At 55.3% G+C, this 22,083-nt stretch overlaps 1 protein-coding gene and 1 long non-coding RNA gene across 2 annotated transcripts in view; one reads left to right on the forward strand and one right to left on the reverse strand.

Annotated features, from left to right (window-relative positions):
* VAC14 (VAC14 component of PIKFYVE complex) overlaps nt 1–22,083 on the reverse strand; it is a 99,597-nt gene that overhangs the window by 38,752 nt on the left and 38,762 nt on the right. The window contains exons 13-14 of the mRNA XM_045987901.1: nt 12,240–12,396; nt 280–412 (exon numbers count right to left, since the gene is read on the reverse strand). Of these exons, the coding sequence (XP_045843857.1) occupies nt 280–412; nt 12,240–12,396 (290 nt within the window). The remainder of the gene's footprint in view (nt 1–279; nt 413–12,239; nt 12,397–22,083) is intronic.
* LOC123931115 lies at nt 7,205–14,277 on the forward strand. Its single transcript, XR_006816223.1, has 3 exons — nt 7,205–7,384; nt 12,964–13,031; nt 14,162–14,277. It is a non-coding gene; the product is annotated as an uncharacterized LOC123931115 (long non-coding RNA).

The raw sequence follows: 22,083 nt of genomic DNA on the forward strand, positions 1-22,083 counted from the left end.
TCAGGTCATGATCTCGGGGTCCTGGGATCGAGTCCCGCATCGGACTCTCTGCTCGGCGGGGAGCCTGCTTCCCTCTCTCTCTCTCTCTGCCTGCCTCTCTATCTACTTGTGATCTCTCTCTGTCAAATAAATAAATAATCTTTAAAAAAAAAAAAAAAAAAAGAGTAAATGCAAAGGAAAAGGAGGGGAGAGAAGCGGAAGAGAAAACGTCTGCTGGCAGCCTGGCGCGGCGCGCAGTGAGAAAGCGTGGCTGTGAGGAGAAAGAGCGCCGAGTCTGACCTGATGATGAAAGCGCCTCTGGCCTCCAGGAGCTTGCGTTCACTGCTGAACCTCTTGAGAAGGTTGATCATGAACTTATAAAAGTAGGAGTTCATGGTGGGGGTGGAAGGAGAACATTCTAAGCCTTTGGTACCTGCAGAGAAAGGGACAGAGCCAAGATTTACTGCATGGCCCGCAGCATGGTGGGACCCCCACGGAACATACGCCATCGCAAATGCCAGAAAGGTGGTGTGTGTGGGTGGGTGGGGGGGTGCAGCTGTGTGCAAAGCAAGGTGAGGGAAAACCCTCAATCCAGGGCCTCAGATCGACGGCAGAAAAGCAAGGACTATACAAGTACGTGTGAGCAAATACAACTGCTTACTGTACAAACACCCACTCACGGGTCCCCCTCTCCAGCCAGCCCCCAGTGACTTAGCAAACACCTCCTATCTGGGAGACCCGCTGCCACGTGCTGGGAAATTTTTATAGAACACACCTGGACCTATCATCCCAATAAATAAAGTACATTTGGGCTTCGTTTTGGCTGGTTAAGGACAGGTGAGAAATCAAAGAGAAGAAAGGGGTAAAACAGGCAAACAACCTCGACAGTCAACAAAACGCACACTCTTTGGGGCGCCTGGGTGGCTCAGTGGGTTAAGCCTCTACCTTTGGCTCAGGTCATGATCTCAGAGTCCTGGCATCGAGCCTCGTGTCGGGCTCTCTCTTAGCAGGGAGCCTGCTTTCCCCCCTCTCTCTGCCTGACTCTCTGCCTATTTGTGATCTCTGTCTGTCAGATAAGTAAATAAAATCTTAAAAAAAAAAAAAGAAAAAGACTTCCTAAATCCAGAGTTGGCTTGAGAACCAGAAGCACATTCGGAGTTGCCCCCTGATAAGCATCCCAGCTAAAAATACACCGAGGGCCAGGTCCAGTCCCCTCCGCAAGGTATCAGTCATGCAGGGGATGAGAGCAGGGCTGACAGAACGCCTGGCTGATCCCCATGTAGCACATTCATACACCCCATGCGATCTTTGTTTTTTCTTTGCCACCCATGCTGACCTCAACAGCACTGTTGGGAAGGTGTTAGGGATTGTAGGAATCCTCACTCCCTCTGCCCAAGGCACTAACAGGACACAAAACGCACACATGACAGCTTGAGATACAATTCACGTATCATGAAGTTCACCCTTTCACAGTGTACAATTCAGTGTATTTTACGACAGTATAGTCATAAAATCGTGCATCGATCGCCACTAATTCCAAAACATCACCCAAAAAGAAACCTCGTACCCATTAGCTGCCACTCCCCATCCTCCCCTCCTCTAGCTCCTGGCATTCATTAATCTACTTTCTGTCTCTGGATTTGCCTCTTCGGGAAATTTTGTACTAACGGAATCAGTCAGTAGGCAGCTTCTTTGACTCGGAGTGTTTTCAAGGTTCATCCACTTTGTGGTATGTATCTACTTCGTATTCATTTTTGTGGTTGGATAATACTTCATTGTAGGGATATACCATATTTTATCCATTCATCAGTTGCTGAATATTTGGTTGTTCCCACTTTTTGGCTATTAAGAATAATGGCGTGGGGCGCCTGGGTGCCTTGGTCGGTAGAGCATGTGACTCTTGATCTCGGGGTCATGAGTTTGAGCCCCTCATTGGGCGTAGAGCTTACTTAATTAAAAAAAAAAAAAAGGACAATGCTGCTCTGAATATTCATGCGTAAATTTTTGTGTAAACATGTTTTCATTTCTTTTGGTTGTATACCCAGGAGTGGAATTTCTTAATCATGTGGTTACTCTATATGTAACTTTTAAGGAACTGCCAGACCGTTTTCCACAAGGGCTAGATCATTTTACATCCCCACCAGCGGAGTGTGAGCGTCCATTCTTGTCAACACTTGTTATTACCTGTCTTTTGATTAGAGCCATCCTCGTGGATGGCAAGTATCTCATTGCGGGTTTGATTTCCATTTTCCTGATGACTAATGACACTGAGCATCTTTTTATGGGCTTACTGGTTCTTGCAGATCTTTGGAGAAATGTCCATACAAGTCCTTTACCCATTTTAAAATTGGGTTATTTGTCTTTTTATTGCAGAGTTGTAAGAGTTCTAGATACACGTCTCTTACCAAATGTATGATTTGCAGATATATTCTTCCATTCTCTCTTTTTTTTTCCTTCTAATTTCCTCCATGGTGTCCTTTGAAGCACAGGATTTAAAATTCTGATAAAGTCCAATTTATCTTTTTTTTTTTTTTTTTGGTCGCTTGTGCTTTCGGTGCCATATCTAGAAAGTATTACCTATCCCAAGGTCCTATACATTTACTGATGTGCCTCCTAAGAATTGTCTTTTAAAAAAATACAGCTCTTATACTTAGGTCTCTCATCTATTTTAATTTTTGTATATGGTGTGGGGAAGATGTCCAAATTTTTTTGCATGTGGATGGATACCTAATTGTCTTAGTATAACATGATATCTTCTTTCTTTTCACTTTATAGGTGCTTTATTTTTTTTCCAAGAAGTTTTTTTGGAGTTTATTTATTTATTTAAGTAATCTCTATCCACAATGTGGGGCTCAAACTCGTGACCCTGAGACCAGGAGTCACATGCTCTTCCAACTAAGCCAGCCAGCTGCCCCGATGCTTTTTCACATTGTATTTTTTCTAGCTTTATTGAGATAGCATTTCCTATACCATTATATACGTTCAAGGTGTACAATGTGTGCATTTCATACCTGGACACACTGCAAAAAACAGACACCACAGCGCTCTGGAGTCAGCCAACACCTTCCTCAATGCACATAATTACTTTTTTGTGTACATTTACCATCAACTGTCTCAACAACTTTCAAGTATACTATAGTAATATTAACTATCAGCACTGTTTTGTATGTTATATGACCAGAACTTATTAAACTCTAACTGGAAGCTTGTAGCCTTTGACTAGTATCTCCCCAATATGGTTATCTTTTTTTTTTTTTTTTTAAAGATTTCATCTATCTATTTGATAAAGGGAAAAATCACAAGTAGGCAGAGAGCAGGCAGAGAGAAAGGGAGAAGCAGGCTCCCCGCTGAGCAGAGAGCCTGATTCGGGCCTTGATCCCAGGACCCTGAGATCATGAGCTGAGCCAAAGGCAGAGGCTTCACCCACTGAGCCACCCAGGTGCCCACCCCAACATGGTATCTTAATAGGTAACCAAGAGCTACCATTTACCAGGGACTTAATATGTGCTATGCATGTCTAAAGCCTTCACACATAGCATCTAATTAAACCTCAAAATAATCCTCGAAAATACGGGCTACTACTCTTCTCATTCTACAGGTGGAGAAGCTGTGAATTAGGCTGAGGACAATCCAAAGTCACAGAGCTGATGAGTGGTGGCCTCGGAGTCCACGCAGCTGGTTTCAACAGCTCCGCCGTGTTGCCCATCCCTTGGGTGCTGGTGTTGGGGCAGTTTGGGGTTAGCAGGTTAGTGGGCGGTATGTTCCTAAACAAGAGGCAGAAGACTGGAACGAAGGCCCTGCCAAGACGGAGGACACAGAGACAGCGGCACTGGAGAAGCTGCGGAGGAAGCACCTGGCTGCAGCCCTCTGGGAACTCAGGGAGGACAGCAGGGCAAGCACGGTGGCCAGCAGAGACACGTGGGCCATCACGCGCCAGGCTGGCCTCTCTCTGGCCCTGAAGTCCTGACTTCCTGCCCAGACCAGGGAGAGGATGGCCACATACCTGTGTACAACAGGGAACCAAGCTTAGCTGTGAGGGTCTCTTGGGTCCCAGAAGCATCAGCTCCCCCCTCCACACAACATGAATGTATGGAACCATCCACAGGACCAGAAGCAAGGCCTACAGAGGCCCCATGGGCTGACTTCACAAGATGCCAGTGGCCAGAAGAAGCACTAAAACCCTCCTTTCAGGAGCCGTCTTTTTGCTCAATTCAGACTTCCTGATGTCCTTGCATGGTGTGGCTGGGAACGGGAAGGGGTGCCTTTCTGTTTTGTTTTTCCCAGCTGTGAATTACTCTGTGAGAATTCCTTACTAGGAGCCATACCTTCAAACTATTGTCCTTTCTCCGGAGAGCCTCCTGGACAGCCCCTGTGAACCGTGTGCAAGGGGCAAGCCTTGAGTAAGAAGCCCAGTACGAGGGCAGACCTCACTGAACTTCTTGATGTTTGCAGTTCGTTATTCTGGGTCCCTGCCCAGCACAGCCTGGCCTGGGAGGTCCTGAGTGACTCCGGAATGGCAAACAGTCTCTGCTCCCTGGCCCAGAGGGACTGTTTGCAGAATCAAGTGTCACATTCTTACAGATCGAATCACCCCGGGCCCAGCTGGGGCCGATCTCTGAAGCGGTGGCCGCAGATGCAGCTGCCAGAGCCCCTCCCCCTGGCCCCGCACTGCCCCCGTGGTGGCCCGGCTGCACACCCCCAACGCCCGCTGCGTGTGTGAACTGGAACCTTCTCCGTGCTCATCTGTGAGGGCTCCTGTGTCCCTGTCCCCTTTTTGCTTCTGTATGTGCAACCCCAACCTACATCATTTCCAGGCTCAGGGACCATTTAGGTTCCAACATATTCCAAAGGACAAAGGGACCCAAACAGGGAGTGACCATAAAGAAATCTTCCACTACATGGGGCTACGGTCTCCATTTCCAAGGAGCTGGTATCTCAGGCAGGCAAAAACATCGAGCGTGGTGTTCTAGAGCAAGGCTTTGGAGTCCATGAGACCTGGTTCAGATCGGATGTCTGCCTCTTACTAGCTGTTCAACTCTGGGCAAGTCTCTCCCCCAACCCTCAGTTTCTTCATTTGTAAGGTGGGGCCAATAAGAAACCCTTTCCTTCCATTCAAAGAATTTTTTTTTTTTTCTAAATTAAGTAATCTTTATGCCCGAGGTGGGGTTTGAACTCATGAGAGCAAGAGACTGAGCCAGCCAGGCACACCCAGTAAGAGACCCTTTAAATGAGACTAAACATGTGATGCACCGGGCCCGGGGCCTGCCGCACATCCGTGCTCAGTGAACGGGGGCTGCTGCTATTAGCAAACACGCCAGAACCCGGGCCACTGCAAGGGGCAGACTGTGCCCGTCTCTCCCTCTTGGAACAGACGACTGAGGGCTGCGGGACAGTCTGGAAAGTCTCTTGAGCGGAGACTTCAGATCCGGGACAGTTTCCCAGGGCTCTGCTGGGAGGCAGGCAGGCTGTGAGAAGATGGGATCACCTGTGGCTCTCCCCAGCGCCGGCCCCACATTTGGGGAGGGAGAGCTGCCCGCCTCTCGGCTGGCAGCTGGCCTGAGATGGTAGGAGAGAAGGCTTGGGGCTGCTCTGAACACATCCTGGTTTTAGTCATAGCCCCCTCCGGGCCACACGAGTAAGGCTCAATGTCCAGGTCGGCATGGCAGCCCCTGGAGCCGTGGCCCCCCAGCAGGAGGGAGAGGAGCAGAGAGACATCTGGGAGAAGCCCCGGCGGATGACTCACGTTCTCACAGCCGGTGGCTGCTGGGAAGCTTCCACAGCTCAGCCCTCCCGGCGCTCCCCTGTAAAGACTACGGAGAGGGGAGGCTGGGTGCAAGCTGAGTGGTGGCCGGGCGCTGGCCTGAGAGCCAGACCCGACTGATGGGAGTGTCAGGGAGCTGCCGGGGCCTGCAGCTGCTGGGCAGGGACCTTCGTCCCTCAGGCTGTCCCAGCCGCCAGAACGGGCTCTCTCTCGAGGAGGAGCCTGGAAAGCTCCCTACAATCCTGGCCCGACTGTCGAGACGCAGGTCTGGGCAAGGGCAAGAAACCCTTCCTGGGTGGGTTGGTTGAGGACAGGGTCCCCTTGGGGCTCCCCATGGTGAGGGCCTCCCTGGTCTCTCCGAGCCTCCAATTCCCACTGGCCCGTCAGCCACTTCTCTGAGGAACCAGCCCCTCAGGCCCAGCTGGCTTCAGACAGAACCTGCGAGAATCAGGGCTGCAGGCGAGGGAGGAGGTGGTGGGGCGGAGAGATGGCAGACTCATGCCGGGAAGTGTTACTCCGAGGAATGACGGGCCTCTCCGGGCTGAACTCCTGTCTGCCCAGCTGCAGCCCGCTCCTCCCCATGGAGGGCACAGCGCCTCACGGGCCACCTCTCCCCGCTCCTCCCCGCGCTCGCTCTTCTCAGCCTCCACAGCCGGGTGGGCAACCAGCCTCTTTTCTCCCACAAAAGCCACCTCTGCTGGGCTCTCCCACAGGGTGGGGCCCTGGGCCAGGTGCCGCTGGTCCTTTAGGAAGAGGCAGAGCCTGGACAGGAGCCCAGCACCCAGCTCCCGGCGGGCGCCCCAACACTGTGCCCCCGGGAGCTGCGGGGCCGCCAGGGCCGGGAGGCTTTCGCTCGGTGGCACGGCTGCCGACAGCCTTGCGGGCCCGCTAAAGACGGGGAGCCAGCTCTTCCGGCTGGGGCCCAGCAAGCGGGGGTGATTGGGGACAAGCGGGCCTCGGGTCTCCGGAGAGGCACACTCTTCAGGGGGCCCGGGAGCGCGGGGTCTCCATTCCCCGACCCTGCCGAGGACCGGCCCCTGAGCTGAATGCCGCCCCCCACCCACCCCACCCCCCGCCCCCCGGCACGTCTCGATGGAGAAGTCTGGACAGGCGGGCTCTGGCAGGAAGTGCCCGTGACTGCTGGCTGGCCGAGGGGCAGACAGATGCTGTCGGCAGCGCTGGGAGTACAAACCCAGGCTGGTGGGGTGGGCGGCCAGGGAGCCAGCCGTGCAGATGGTGCTAAGTGAAACCTGATGTGGCGACATGAGGATCCGCACAGCGCCTCACAAACAGCCTTCCCTGGGATGCTTTAGATTGAGTTTTGTGGCTATGACGCGAAGGAGCTTCACATGTCAGGATAAAAATAGCTCTGGCCTCAATAGGCAAAACGACTTACAGTTCAACAAAACCAGATGCAAAAGCCTTCGTGGCCCAGACCAGAGTCGGGGGGGTCCCTGCTGGCTCCCCGCCCTCTTGCCCGTCTCCCTCCCCGTGGCGGGGGGCATCTGGACCCCGCCGTCCAGAGCGTGTGGAGGAAAGGCCGGGGGGCCGGGGCAGATCCAGGCCCTGTGGCCGACTGGCAGGGCAGGCTTGAGGAAGTGACGCCCTCTCTGGGGCCAGTTCCTGTCTGGGAACCCCACGGGGGTAAGGAGCCTAGCACAGTGCCTGGCACGGGGACTCTCCGAGGTGGGGGCTGCATGACTGGGAGGCTGGCACGGAACCCAGGGACGCAGGTGGGGAAGGGGCAGCTTCCTTTACGGGATCAAGGGGCTGGAAGAAAAGGAGGCCTTGGACTCCAAGCAGCAGGGTCTGGGGAGGCGTGGAGCCTGCTGAATCGGAGGGCCCAGGCCTCAAGGCCACATGGATAAAAGGGTGGCGAAGACGTTGTGGCAACGGCACCCTTGGGACTCGATCCAAGGGGCAGTTACCTTCTTTACTGTGAGCCGGCTCAGCTGAGGCGGGGAGCCCTCGGCCCTGGGCAGTCACCCACATCCGGGGGGCTTTCCAGCTGCCTGCTTCAGAGGAAGAGATAAGCTAATGGGCCACGGCAGGGCCCTGAAGGAATTTCCAGCTGACAGGGCAGTAGAGAGGGGCGGCGCCAGGAAAGACTGCTGCCGGAGGTGGGGGCCAGGGCGGCGCTGGAGTGACACAGGAGGAGGGGCCCTGAGGAGCATCTCTGAGACCGAGTCTGGGATGCAGAGGGCTAGGCTGCAAAAGCGAAAAGCGCAGACCTGCGCAGTGATGCTAGGGGAATGTTCGATATGGCGCTGGTGACGGGGCGGCCGGGTCTGGCATCCCCTCCTTCCAGCATGATAATGACTCTGAAAGGTACTAACGCCTCCTGGGCACCTAACTATGGGCATTCAGAGATGAGTACAACTTAGAGCCTTCTGACCCTGGCACCCAGGCCATCTGGAAAAGTATGTAGAAAGGAGGCCTTTTAAGGCTCCAAGAACAACAGAGAAGGCTTTTGGGGCTGGGAACTCGTCTGGTGCGGCTGGAGGAAGTGGAGGCAGAAGGCACGGGTTGCTGAGGCCGCTGAGGCCAGAAGGGGCCCCTGAAGTCACTGTGCAGAGGAGGGCTACCCTCCAGAGATAGGCCAGGCTGGGGCCGTGGCCCACCGCCCCACAGGAGAAGTCTGGACTGCTGGCCTGGCCACCACTGCTCTGCACCCCTCCTTGGGTAGTAGAATTTCCAGTGCTGGCCAAATGCTTTTCTCCTCTAAGTGCTGGGGTGAAGACAGGAGACTCTCAGGCTGGGCTCCTGGCTTAGCACCAACACCTACTACAACCCTCCCCTCCCAGCTAAGAATGACAACAGTGCCCTCTCTCACAGTTGTCGTGAGGAGTCGAGGGGCTAACCCACAGCGAATTTCCGTGAGGTGACACACTGGACAAGCGTCTGGTCCTAACAAGTGTATTACAGTCACTGTTACCACTGGGAACAATGCCCAGGGATGGCTTCTTGGGTTTCTTCTAGAACTTGTTTGTGAATTTGGCCACACCAGCCAGGATGATGAGGAATGAAATGGAATCAGAACATTTCATCTCCGCCCATTTTTAGAGCCGGGGTCAAACTCCACCTTGGACCAGAGAACCCCACAGGGCTCACCGATGTAAGCAGTTATCCCATTAAGAACGTGCCTGCTTGGCTGGAAGGAAAGGAAAGGGAAGACTGGGTTTTGGGGGCAAACATCAGTCCTGGGCTGACCTCTGACCTCAGACAGCCACACTGCTGTGGCGCCTGGCCAAGGCCACTCCCTGTCCTGCAGTAGGAACATCCAGGGCCCAGGAGGGCCCAGCATGTCTCAAATAAGGGACTGATCCTGGAAGTCTCCTCCTTCTGCTGAGCCTTTGGCTTGAAGGGGGCTCATCACCCCCTCTCCTCAGAGCGTAGGGGGCCTCAGCCGGCATCCCTGAGTGGAGACGGGCAGAGAATGAACAAAAGCTGCCCACCCAGAGGAGCCCCAAGAGGTTGTTTCAGTTTCATTTCACCAAATCGCAATTAGGAGACAGCAGGACTCGGGCTTCCTTCAGGGTCGCCCACCCAGGTAGCCCCCTCCTGAATGCCCCTGAGGTGAGCCTCTTCCCGGCCTGGGGCTCTGTGAAGGTCAGCAACCAAGTGGTGGTAAGAGAAGCAAGACCATCAGCTCTGCTCGCACGCTCTGCACTGGAGGGAGCGATGTCTGAATAAGACCCGGTGGGAGGAACGCCCCCTGTAGGCAACTCTGCAGGCCCCAGGGACTGTAGCCAAGATGCCTTTAAGCCCCGGAGGCAGCTTCCCAGGGGGTCATGCTGCCCCAGCCCTGGCAGTAAACCTGCACCATTTGAGTTCACAGACCCAGGGAGCAGGCTGGGCCATTGAGCTCCTTGCAAACGCATGGATTTATTTCATCTTTGCTCCACTCCCTGCCTCCCTGGCTTTCCGGAAAGACCCTTTACTGCGGGGGTGGGGGCTCTCTATCCTAAAAGGACATAGCACAGCACTCTGTAAGTTCTCAGAGCCATGCCCCAGAGAGCCAGAGGAAAGCCAAATCCAAACAGGAAGAGGGGCTGGCCTTGTAGCCTCTGTCCACGTGCATGCCCGGATGGAAACAGAAAGAATGACCCTCTTGCATGCCTGAGAAGCCCTGGGAGAAGGAGCAGTACACAGATGAGTGGCTGTACACTTCCTGCGTGCTTTCTGACCCAAACAGCCACCCCCCACGTCCTTGGTGCCTGGCCAGTGCCTTCCCCAGGGCGGCTGAAGCAGGAAAGGGGATGGGGCCCAGCTCTGGTTTCCTGTGTTCTTCTCTTTACTGGCTTGAACCTGACCTTTTGAAATCATGGACCCACTTAAAAAATCTGGTGCCAGCAGTGGACAGGCACGCACGTGTGGTTCCCACACTCTCTGCAGGGAACATGTGAGTCTCAGGCTGAGCGCACGTGGTGGCCCACAGTGCGCAGATCCTCGAGGCAAGAAGTGATATTAACTGTAGGCACTTCCTTAGTGTTCTTTCCAGGATGGAATTTCTTCCATCTGGCACACTTGGTTGTTTTTCTATGAATTCAGGGTGAGTCCCTGGCTGATGTGAGCCAGTCCAACAGCCCTGGTGAGCTGGGGCAAATCTTTACCACCTCAGCCCCGTCAGCAGCCCACCCACCTCGGCAGGGCCAGGAGCCAGGGTTCCGAGCACCTAGTTGTCTGAGACTCCCCTCAGCTCCTGCTCCCCAGCGGCTCCCGAAGCTCCCAGGTCTGGGCCTCCGGGGGGGGGGGGCACATGGCCCACCCACTCCAGCAGACCTGGGCCCTAGGCCATTTGCCAGCACATCCCTCCGCTAATGAGTAAGCACTTTAAGAAGTCATCAACTTCTTGGAGCCCAGAGAAAGAGGAAAACACCTTAGAAGTGGAGGGACAGATCTGGGAGTCCCGGAGACTGAGATGGGATGTCCTTTCCCTGCCCGAGGCTGCATTGCCTCAGGTTTGGCCTCCCTCACCCTGAGGAGGAGAGAAGATTCCTTCCGGACAACTGCTTCCTGTGGAGGGAGATCTGAGGGCTGGCTCCGACCCACAGGATGCCTTCTCCTCGCTCTGCCCCTCTTGTAGTCCCTTCTCACCCTCAGCCCCTTGCGGCTGCTCCTCTCCCCTCTCACAGAGACCCCACCCCCATGCCACGCCTTGGTGCCCACACTCAACCTCTGGCATTCTTGCCATCTGTCCCAGGGACTTAGGGGTGCCGAGCGCTGACGTGGGACACAGGATGGAGAATGGACTCCTGGGCTGTGGAACAGAGGGTGGGGACCTCCCCGAGGGTCCCAGGGTCAGGATGTGGGAGCCTCCCAAGCATGGCCTCCGCCTGCCTGGAGGAAACTGGGCTCCTGGGCAAGGAAGCCGCTGCATCCGGGGGAAACAGAAGGAAACTGCGCTGCCACCAGAGCCCCTTTCCTGGCTTCAGGCAGAAACAGCTGGATACTTGGGACCAGTTGCAGGCAGAGCACGGGAAGCAGCACTGGCCTGAAGCCTGAGGTCCTACGTGACACCCCACTGCAGAAGGTGGGGGAGCCCCTGACTTCACATTCACCAGGGAGATGTCTTTGGTGCACCAGCCTTCTGTGACTTGGCCTGGCAGCCCTGGGGTGTGGCCAGGCCAGCAGGGCCCCAGCGGCTCTGCTGAGCAGGTGTTCTCAGAACAGGGTACCAGAGCGCCTCCGGGGGCACAGTCTGCAGGACGGAAGCTGCCGCTGCAAGGTCCTCAACCTTTTTGACTTTTGGCTTCGGCATCAAAGGAGGAGCCATCTAGGACCTTGTAACTGGATGTCAAGAACCACTCAAGAGACAAAGACATACCCCAGGCAAACACCCAAGATTTGTTGGGACTTTCCTGTCAACTTGCATCCTTGGCATTTCCCAGGATCATGTCCCCAGAGGGAACTGACGTCCGCCTGGGAGGGAGGAGTTGGGAGTTGCACTGGCCTAGGGAGGAGAGCCTCCTGCCACTTGGAAGGATCCCGAGGGGTGAGCCCCAGGAACACCATGGCCATCTTCATGTCCAAGGACTGTCCAGAAACATCCTGTTTGAATCATCTCCTCTCTTGCCTGGGCTGCCTGCCATGTTGTTTGCTATTTTTAGCTCCCTGATGGGGAAGGAAATGGCTGCCTAGACTTCTACCTGTGAGACCCAAGGCTCCAAAGCCCCTTGATTCCTGACTGGGGAGACGCTGCCCCAGCGAAAGAGACAACCAGCTGATTCAGATGGTTTTATATTTAGCTGATGGTTCAAAAGTATGAACGGAGCACAAAGATGAGAAAAAGGGGATGTGAGGGCCTCTTCCGGGGGTGGGGAGGCAGCAGGAGGGCAAGGTCTGCCTGCCTCTCAGAAAGCAGAGGAAAATTCTGACTGCTCACACCCTAGTGGAGCTCCGGGGCTCAAGAGCGACAGCCCAGAGCGCCCGGTCTAGGATAAGACTGAGCACCAGCATTCCCAGGGCCCCCGGCTATAGCCAGAAGGGGATTACTTACCGGGAGTGTTCAGCAGGTTGGCTCTGCCAGGGGTGGGCACCTGAAGCTCTGAGTGGCTGACCTGGAGGTCAGGACCATCCAGGGGGCCTGGGTCATCCGTCTGGCCTGCAGGGGAGGAAGCAATTTCTGCCAGCACCTCTAGATCCTTCAGGATAACCTGGGGGAGAAAAACAAAGGATGAAGGACAAGGGCCTCTGGAGAGCTGTGGTTGGAGACAGAGCTGCCTCCAGGGAGTGGAGAGGGGTCTGCAGAGGGTGACAGGCTGCTGAGAGCCGGCAAGACTATGGCTGTTAATAGTGCTCAGAAAGTTCTGCAAAAGATAAGGATTGAAGAAAACACAGGCAGAAGATGGGAGCAAGTGGAGGAAAGCAGCTGGAGTCGGAAGCATGGGAGTAAGCTCTCCCATGACCACTCCTCTCTAGTCCCCTAAGCAGGGATCTGAGAGGTGCCCGGAAGATGTGGGACTCAGGCACCGGTGCGAAGCCCATGTGGTGTGTATCCCAGGGCTCTTGGGTTGGCCATGACCCAAGGTTAACCCTGCGAGGGACTGACAGTGCTCACTAGGCCACACAGCTGGTGTGTTGGCCACAGCTCAGCCCACTATCCAGTCACAGAGCAGATTCTCCTCCAGAGGTGATCCAGGCTACTCTCTACATTCAGAACAGGACTCTGGGCTCCAAGATGGGGGACTCCCTAACTCCCAGACATATCATTCAATTCTCAGCTGCCTCCTTGATGGTCATACATAGGCCTGACCCCCGCCTGCCGTGTTCTTCCAGGGAAGACACAGAGGTGAGCACAGAGAACAGCTGAGCATGAGCTCCAGTCGGTGCTGTGTGTCGCAAGGTTCCCCAAGGCTGCTTCAGAACCCAAAGCCCCCATGCCTTAGAGGCTGCCTGCCCCGCACAGCACTCATCTCCTCTTGCTCTTCACGCGCATCCACAGCCAGCAGGGCGCTGAGCACACTGCGGGGAGGGCTGCCTGCCCCTTCCCTCCGCCCATTCCTCTCTGCTCGCAAGAGGAATGTGCCTTGCATAGCACACATGTGCCCCCAGAACTGTCCATGGTGCTCGGCGGGTGCCTGCTGGGCACGGACAGGTGACTAGGGACAGATGAATTGCCATGGCAACCACGGGCTTTGGTCCTGGACCCGTGGCAGTGACACAGAGCACCGGTGGCTGGGGCCACTGTGGGGTGGGGGGAGGTGGGTCGTGTGTACCATGACAGACCAGCTGGCTGGAATATGGTGACAACAGTCAAGATAAGGCTTCTGTAGGGCTTTTTGTGGGATAGTGGAAATGCTCTGGAGTTAGATAGTAGTGATGGTCACACAACCTTGTAAACACGCTAAAAACCACTGAACTGTATATATTTTTTAAAAGATTTAAAAAAAAATTATTTAAGAGAGAGAGAAAGAGCGTGCGCAGGAGTGGGCGGCTGGGTGAGGGAGAAGCAGGCTCCCTGCTGAGCAAGGAGCCCGACGTGGAACTTGATCCCAGGACCCGGGGATCATAACCTGAGCTGAAGGCACACGCTTAACCAACTGAGCCACCCGGGGGTCCTGAACTATGTATTTTAAAAGGGCAAATTTCATCTAAAAAAAGAAAAAAAAAAAAAAGGACAAAGCTACTATCCTCTCCTCAAAGCTTCAGAGTGGTTCCTGTCTCAATGCAAGTGACCTGCCAATGCATCCTCCTGCCTGGCCCTGCTCGTCACTTCTGGTATCCTCTCCGTCAGCCCTGGCCCGAGGCCTGCTCCCGGCAGCACAGCGTGCCTAGCGCTCAGTTGTCCCACAAGCCCACGAGGGTTTTGCTCCCCATCCTGCCATGTTCCAGCCTCCTTCAGGCTGGACGCAGCGCTCACTCACACATCACCTCCCACGTCTAACTGTGTCCTTTCTGTCGTTGCTCCCTGGCTCTCAGCACCACCTGAGTGCCCCGCACCCCCGCCCTGGAGTGCCAGCCACTGTGCTGGGTGCCGGGGCCGCAGGGGAATCCAACATGCCTCTGCGCATGGCCCAGCGGGGAGACCCACGCTCGCCTGGCCTCTCATGCACAGGTATGTGTAATTTTGGAACATTCTGACCACTGGGCCTGCAGGGGACGGATCCGTGCTGGCTGAAGATCGTGGCGGCTAAGCGGCCTAGACAGATGGCAGCAACGAGTGCGCCCCTGTGCCCAGGCCAAGAGCTGGGGGCCTGGTAGGGCGAGGCTCAGGAGCCGCGAGGCCCTGGCCATCTGCTCTCCAGGAAGCTCTCTACTTCCACGGCGGCGGAAGTGGACACAGAGGGAGGGGGGTGGGCTGGGGGAAAAGACAGCCAGGCGGGCCACAGCGCCACACTCCACGAGACACTGGCCTGAGCACGGGCTACACACTCAAGATGCTCCACCGTCCAAGCAAGTCATGGTCCGAAGGGCAGGGAGGTGAGGGGAGAGTAACTAACTCACGGCTTATCTCAGAAAGTTAAACAGAGTTACCACACTTCCGCCCCCAGTGTTTACCCAAGAGGCCGGAAAACGTGTCCAACCGGGACTCACACAGACGTGTTCGCAGCATCAGTGTTCATCACGGACAGAAAACAGAAACAACCCTAAGGTCCTGACACTGATTCTGATGCGTTTTTTTTCTGATACCAGCTGGGGTGCGGGATCCTACAATTCAATCAGTTCTGACCAGCTGCCTGGAGGGAGCGGCAGACCCCGCAGGGTAGGGCTCAGTCCTATGAGACTGACCTTCCCTCCCCTCCCCCGGACTTTAGGTGCCAATCACAAGGCCAGGCTGTCGCTTGTGCTTCTGACTACTGGCGGTAGAGCAGAGGTTCCCATGACCCACTCCTCGGGTTTGAGTCCTTTGCTAGAGCGGCTTGCAGTACTCAGAGAAATGCTTTACTGACTAGATCACTGGTTTCATATAAAAAGATCTAACTCAGGAACGGCCAGATAAAAGAGAGGCACAGGGGACAGTTTGTGCAAAGGAGCCCAGAGCTTCATGCTCCCTGGGGCATCACTTTCCCCAAATCTCCGGATGGTTACCAAACCAGAAGCTCTCCAAACCCCATCCTATGGGTTTTTCCGGAGGCTTCATCACATAGGTAGAGCTGATGAAATCCACTGGCTGTTGTCAGCTGGTTCAACCTCCAGCCCCTCTCTCCTCCTTGAACTTGGGTTGGAAGTTCAATGCTCTCATCGTGTGGTTGGTTCTCCTGGCAACCAGCCCCCCATCCTTTTGGGCATCCATGTTGCCTCACTAACCTAACAAAAGTCACCTATATTATTTTCAACACTCAGGAAATTCCAAGGGTTTTTGGACCTGTGTGTGCCCGAACGAGGAATGAAGCCCAAATATGTACTGTTCACTGTGTATCACAACAGCACAAACCCAAATGTATATCAACCGATAAATGGGTAAGTAGAACAGGGCATATCCACGCCAGGACCCCTTATTTGGCAAGAAAAGGAATGAAGTTCTGATACATGCTATAAAACAGATGAACCTTGAAAACATTTACTAAGTAAGAGAAGCCAGATGCAAAAGGCCACATACTGTACAATGATTCCATTTACGTGAAATGTTCAGACCAGGCAAATCTACAGAGACAGAACAGAGCCTGTGGCTGCCGGGGGCTGGGGGAGGGAGACATGGGAAGCGACTGCTGGTTGGTACAGGGTTTCTCTCTGGGATGGGAAAAAAGTTCCGGGATTAGATAGTGATGTCTGCACAACCTTGTCAAAATACTAAAACCCACTAAGGTGCATATTTTACTTTTTAAAAAGGTTTTTTTTAAGTTATCCTTGCACCCAACATGGGGCTCAAACTCACGACCCCAAGATCAAGAGCTGCCTGCTCCACCAACTGAGCCAGCCAGGCGCCCCTAAATTATATACTTTAAAAGGGTGAATTTTATGGTTGACGAACTGTATCTAAAAACAGAAGAGAATCAAGTCAAAATCCCAAATCGGCGCCCTAAGTCCCGGTCCAGAGGTACGTGTGGAGTAGTTTGTTCTTGCTGTGCCCATGGCCCAGGGTGGTGGGGCCTCGCTGACTCCCCACGATCCTGCCCCTGGTTCTGACCCCCGGGAAGGCTGAGGGCACTCAGGGAGGAGCCCTGTGTGCCTGCACCTCCCGGCATCGGCCAGCCCCGCTGTGGCCCCGAGCCGCAGGCTACTCCTCCCCGGGCCGGCTGTATGGCCGGGCCGGGGCACACATCCCCTTGGCGGCAAATCCTGGCGGTCAGATGTGGCCGGTGAGGAAAGCGCAGGGCAGCTGGGGCCAGGCTAGCACTCGGCTACATCTCGACCCCACGAGGGCCATAGGGGCCCACACCAGGCTTCTGGTGGGTACTTATTCCCCTACGAGAAAAGATGCTTGCGAAGAACCACTGGCACCTGACAGGCCTGGCCCACCCTCAGAGCAGCCCGGGGCCAGGCTGCAAGGGACCAGGAGACCAGAGAAGGAAGCTCTCCTCTCCAGCTAGAATTAAATGCCCTCATTTGCTCTCAGTCTCCTGTTGCAGAGAGTGACCTGCTCAAGGGATCAGGGAGCCTGCTTCAAACACAACTCCAGCCCCGAAACCAGAGCCCGATGAGCTACACTGGGCTTTGTGGTCAGTGTCCTGACTTGCAGTCAGTTAACTTCACCCCTTGAACCCCTCCCCTAGATCCATGGAGCACCCATTGTGGGCCAAAGACTGTGCTGGCTGGAGAGACGAAGTGCAACTGGATGGTCCTGCCTCTCAAGACAGTGACCCTAGGGAGGGAGACAGGCGGTCAACAAACATTTACAATGCTGTGCATGTGCAAACTGGCCTGTGGGGAGCAAGAGGCCGCAGAAGTACTGGGAGAGTGGTCTGCCAGGGAACCAGGCGCAGAGGGAGGCACGCAAAGCATTCTCTTAACTAGTATCCACCTTTCATGGACACGGAGTCCAAGTCACGTGGCACGATCCAGGAACCAGAGCTTTGATCCAGCTCTGGAGTGGGGCATGGGGTTGGGGTAGGTGTTACACAGCAGACAGCAGGCCCTAAACGGAGTCATTTGGGCTAAATCCCACAACACACCAAGACTTAATATCTATTGTAATTGCAGTTTCAACGTTTGGCCAGTCAACGTGGAATTACCTGGTCAGCACTAGTGAGATAATCCTCCTAGCAGACCCCTTCCGGTCCTCTTAGAAAGGTGACCTTGTCTGAAACAATGCATTCTTTGCAAATAATTTTCTCTCTCTGTCCCTTTCTGCCTTTAAAAACCTCTCTTTTCCTACAGCTTCTCTCTATTACTAGGGGGGATGCTACTGCCTGTTTCACGAATTGGAGAATAAGGCCACTGTGATCTTTATATTTGCTCAGTTGAACTTTGGTTATTTAACAGGGGGCACAGCCAGAAATCAGGCAAAAGTTAGAGGCAGGGGCAGGTCCACCAAGAGCTATGACCCAGACAAAGAGGTGTGAACTTGGTTTTGCAGGTGACAGGGAGTCTGTTTCCTCACATGTGCCAACAGAGCTTCGCCCTCAGAAGGTTGTCATCATTATAGGAGACACTCCAAGTTCCCCTTCTGTTATGAGATTTTTGGTACCGCAGCTGAGCCTGGTCAGTGGTCCTGGCTCAGGGACTGGGCAGGAACACCAACGCATATGTGCCGGGCTCCAGACTTCATTTCTCTACCAAAGAGAAAATCTGCATGGACATCTTTGTACCACCTCCTCCAGCCCCACTGGAGAGCAGCAGCCAGCAAAACTGTGTATTTTACATTTTGAATTCTCTTATTTTGGGAAGTTTAACACCAAATGGCAAATGAATGTAAATTATACTTCAATTGCACAATTAAAGCTGGAGATGTTGTCTACAGGTTCCTTCAATCATCCCAGCCACTCCTCTAGTGCTTACGTATCCAAAGATTTATCTCTGGTCCTTAGGGACTGGCAAAAATCTGAGAGCTAGCCCTGCCTGGGACAATACCATGTGTCCCTGACACATGAGAGTACGCGTGCACACACACGTACATGTGCACGCACACACACACACACACACACGCACATAGCACTCTCCTGGTTCTTTTCAATGGGAGTCCAAGAAGAGCACCACCATCTCCTTCAGCCTCCAAGACGCAAAGAGAGGAAGGGGCTGCCAAAATGGAGGGCAAGAAACAGCTTGAAAAGAGAGTGGGGCATCTGTGGGGACCATCCCAGGGCTCCTATGCCCATCCAATCCAGATACTGGCGCTCTCCTAGCTCACAGCAAATCCCACTGAGCCCTAGGGGCTGAACTTGAGGCTACTGAGCCATAATCCTGACACAGGCCTAGGCCAGGACTCTGCCTCGGCCCAGGGAGCGCAGAGAGGTCCAGGGAGGCAGTGCTAAGGTGGGAGTGGATGCTAGGACCAAGCAACAGGGACCAAGGGGGAGCCTCGCTCTGCCCTCCGGCTGAACCTGGCTTTGAATCTCTGTGCCAGGCCAGGGTTTTGGTGCTCCAAAAACCAAAACCAAGGGTTCTGGTCAGTGAACAAGAAGGTCTGGGACAAGGACACGGGGATCTCAGCAGCCTTGCTCGGAAGGCACCAGCTCAAGGCCTGGATGAAAGGCCCGCAGCTCGGCCGCTGGAAATGGAGTTCGTCCCCTTCCAAGGAGCAGGCTGGCTGGGCCCAAGCCTACGCTGGCCTGCAGTCCTGGCTCTGAGAACGAGGCAAGGCTCAAAGAAAGCAGGAGGAAGCCGCGCCAATTAGTATGCGCTACACAGCTTTCTGCAAAATGAATATAAAACACTTGTGCTTTCTTTTTGTGTGAGAGAAAGAGGGTGGGGGGAGAGGGAGGAGGAAGAAGGTTACAAGAAAGCAATATTCTGCAGGGGCAGGAGTGCCTGCAGTTGCCATGGCAACAGGCTGGGGTGGGGGTAAGCGGTGGTAGGGAAGGCACATCGGCTGGTCCCGGGTCCGGGTCCCGGAGTGGGGTGAGCCGTGAGCTGGCCACCGGTGGAGTGAAAGGGTCGGTGACAACTGGGAGCGGAAAACATCTGACAAAGCAACTCTGAGAGGAAGACCGCTGTGGGGGGGCGGTGAGGGGGGGCCGGCCTACCCGCTGTGGCTTGGGGAGCAAGGTCAAGGAGGCCTAAGGATTCCTGAGCAAGCCCTTGCTTCTGGGAGACTTGACACCGGCCAAGGGCATATTTCGGCGTGGGAGGGAAGTGGCCATCCGGACGGGGCGCCTGCAGGCAGGCACTGCACTGTACCCCAGCAGGCCACAGGCAGGATCTCCAGGGTGGCGCTGCCTTCCTTTTATTAGTCCGACCAGGCCCTCCCTGTCCCAGCACCTTGTCCACAGAGCAGCCCTGGAAAACCCCCTGCTGTGGGAGGCCCCCCTTCTTTCACTCTCCCTGGCTGTTCCCGGCTGTGCTTTTGCTGGAGACCCAGCGCTGAACGAGGCCGACTCCCTGGGCAGGGGGTCCGTCCTGGCCTCCTACTGAGGCTCCTGACTCCGACGTCCCAGGGTGAAGCACCGCGCAGATGCTGACTGAGCCCTTGCTGACCGGCAGCGCCCCGCAGGAAATGGAAGACGCGGATGGGTCTGAGAGCTTCTGCCAAGGGGATGGCTGGAGAGGCCTCCACTTCACTCTACCCACTTATCTCTGAGAAACTTTTGTCACAAGTTTGGCTTGGCCCCTGGTCAGCTGATTAGGCCCCAGATGTCAACTGGCTCAGCCTTCCAGCCTGCGAGGAGGGAAGGAAATCCTCACACTGGGCCCTCTCCAGTCCTAGTCAGGAGGAAGGGGCAAGTGTCTTTCCAAGGGACACAGCTAGGTGCTGGCAGGAAAGGTGAATTCGGGCCAAAGGCCCTGGGGGCTAGGGTCTGGCCGGTGGGGGCCACTGCCAAGGCTACGTGATGCCTCTGCCCACAGCCATGGGGCCACAGGGTTGCGCCTGAGATCTGGGTCAGGTCAGGCTGCTTCTTGTTCTTGGGAAGTGGAGCTGAAAGGAAGCGTGGAGGCACCGAGGCCGGCTATCCACGAAGCCTTGGGGCCCTCTGCTTCCTGCCACACACAGGCCTGATCGTTTCCTTCACAAGGGGTACAGCCCCGCGGGTCAGGCCTCGAGTCTCTGACCACATACAGAATGGCTCCTGTGGCTTGTGGAGTCCGCCAAGGAACTGGCCCTAGGAAGTATCCCCTTGGGGGTACTGAGGAAGGCCATGGGATCTCCCACGGGCCCCAGAGCAGTCCCCCAATGGAGCTCTGGAGGAAGGCACCCAGCAGCAGCAGCCAGCACCAGGGCTGGAGGGTCCCGTCCCAGACACGGAGTAAACCCGAGCTGCAGAAGGCAGCAATCGGGCCCAGCCAGGCCCAGGAAAGGGGTGGGATTCCCAGAAAAGCTTTTGGCCAGAACAGGGTCAGAGTGGGCCAAGCCCAGCATCTCCTGGGGGGGAGGGGCGGGTCCCTCAGCCCTGCCTTCAGCAAAAGCAAGGAAAGCGCTGCCAGAAATTCAGATTTGGGGGCGGGAGACGATTGCTTAGGCTCAGATCTGTTTTATTTCCCATTGAGAAAACCACTCTGATTAAAAACCTCTTCGATCTCAGTAAGGCAAAAACAACTTAAAAAAAGGACTGTATCTTGTTTTTTGGCCTGACTTTGAACACACGCAAATAGGGTTCGAGACTTTCTTTTCTTCTTCTCTTTTCTCTTTTTCCTTCCTTCCCTTCATTTTTAATAAACCTTGAAATCCTTCCCTGAGTGCCCAGTTCTGTGCCATATGTGTGAAAGGCCAGCATTTGGTGCTCATAGTTACGTCTCCTGAACAGTGACAACACAGTGTGGGCTCTGGCTGCTTAAACCGTTCTAACCTCCATCGCTCCGAGGGTAGAGGAGAAGAGAAAGGCCAGCCCTGGTAAGACGACTTGGAGGCCTGTTCCCAAGTCCCCCCACTGTGCACCCTCGATCCCGATGTCCCTCCTGGTGATGCCAGCCTTCGCTCACTTGCATCCCGCCAGGCCCCCGGCCGGGGGTGGGGGTGGGAGTGCATCACTCAGTGTTACTCAGGTAACACTCAGTGTTACCGAGAGCGAGCCAGAGGCGGGGGAAGGTCCTGCTGTGCTCCAGGCAGCATGGGAACAGCGTGCACACCGCGAGCACTCGGTTACCAGGTAATGAGCCGAGGGCCCAGCTGTCTCCGGGCACCCGTCCATGGCAACTGGGAGAGCAGCGCCGGGCTCCCCGTCCCCTGCCCTCCACCAGGCCCCCGCTTGACGCCAGTGTACGTGCTGGTGAGGAGCACCCGGCCCCAAGGAGACAGGTGTGCTCTGGCAGGGCTGGGGCCCAACAGAGGCGGGGGAAGGGTCGGCTCACCAGCCACGGCCCCTCCTATGGTTTTTGAGCACATAGTGGACACAGCCTCTGTCTCCCCAAAGTGTGACAAGGGCTCTGGGAGGGTGAGGGCCTAGGACGCTGGGACACACAGACGGGGTCCTGTGTGATGTGCAGGAGAAGGGGCGGTGTGAGACTAGGCTTCCAGGGGCATCTGAGCTGAGGTCTTGACCAAGTTACCTCCCTCCTTTGAGCCTCGGTTTCTGCTTCGGTGAAGTGGGGGACACAGCAGAGGCCACCCGGGAAGGGTTGCTGTGGAGATGTGCTAAGGTAATGCACGCTCGAGGCTGTCTGGCGCAGGGTCTGGCAGGCAGCAAGTGAATGGAAAATACCAGAACCCAGGCGACGAGGCCCGACCTCAGAGAACAATTAAGGAGGTCTGGGTCAAGGCCGAAGCAGCTGGGTTTTAAAAAGCTCCAGAGGATTCTGACAGCGGCTCCTGTGTGGATGGCTCCACTGTGGGGCTGACGTCTGGGTTAGTGGACCTTGGCCTTTCTAGG

The sequence above is a fragment of the Meles meles genome, chromosome 19 (genome assembly GCF_922984935.1).
Source record: "Meles meles chromosome 19, mMelMel3.1 paternal haplotype, whole genome shotgun sequence".
Classification (NCBI taxonomy): Eukaryota; Metazoa; Chordata; class Mammalia; order Carnivora; family Mustelidae; genus Meles; species Meles meles.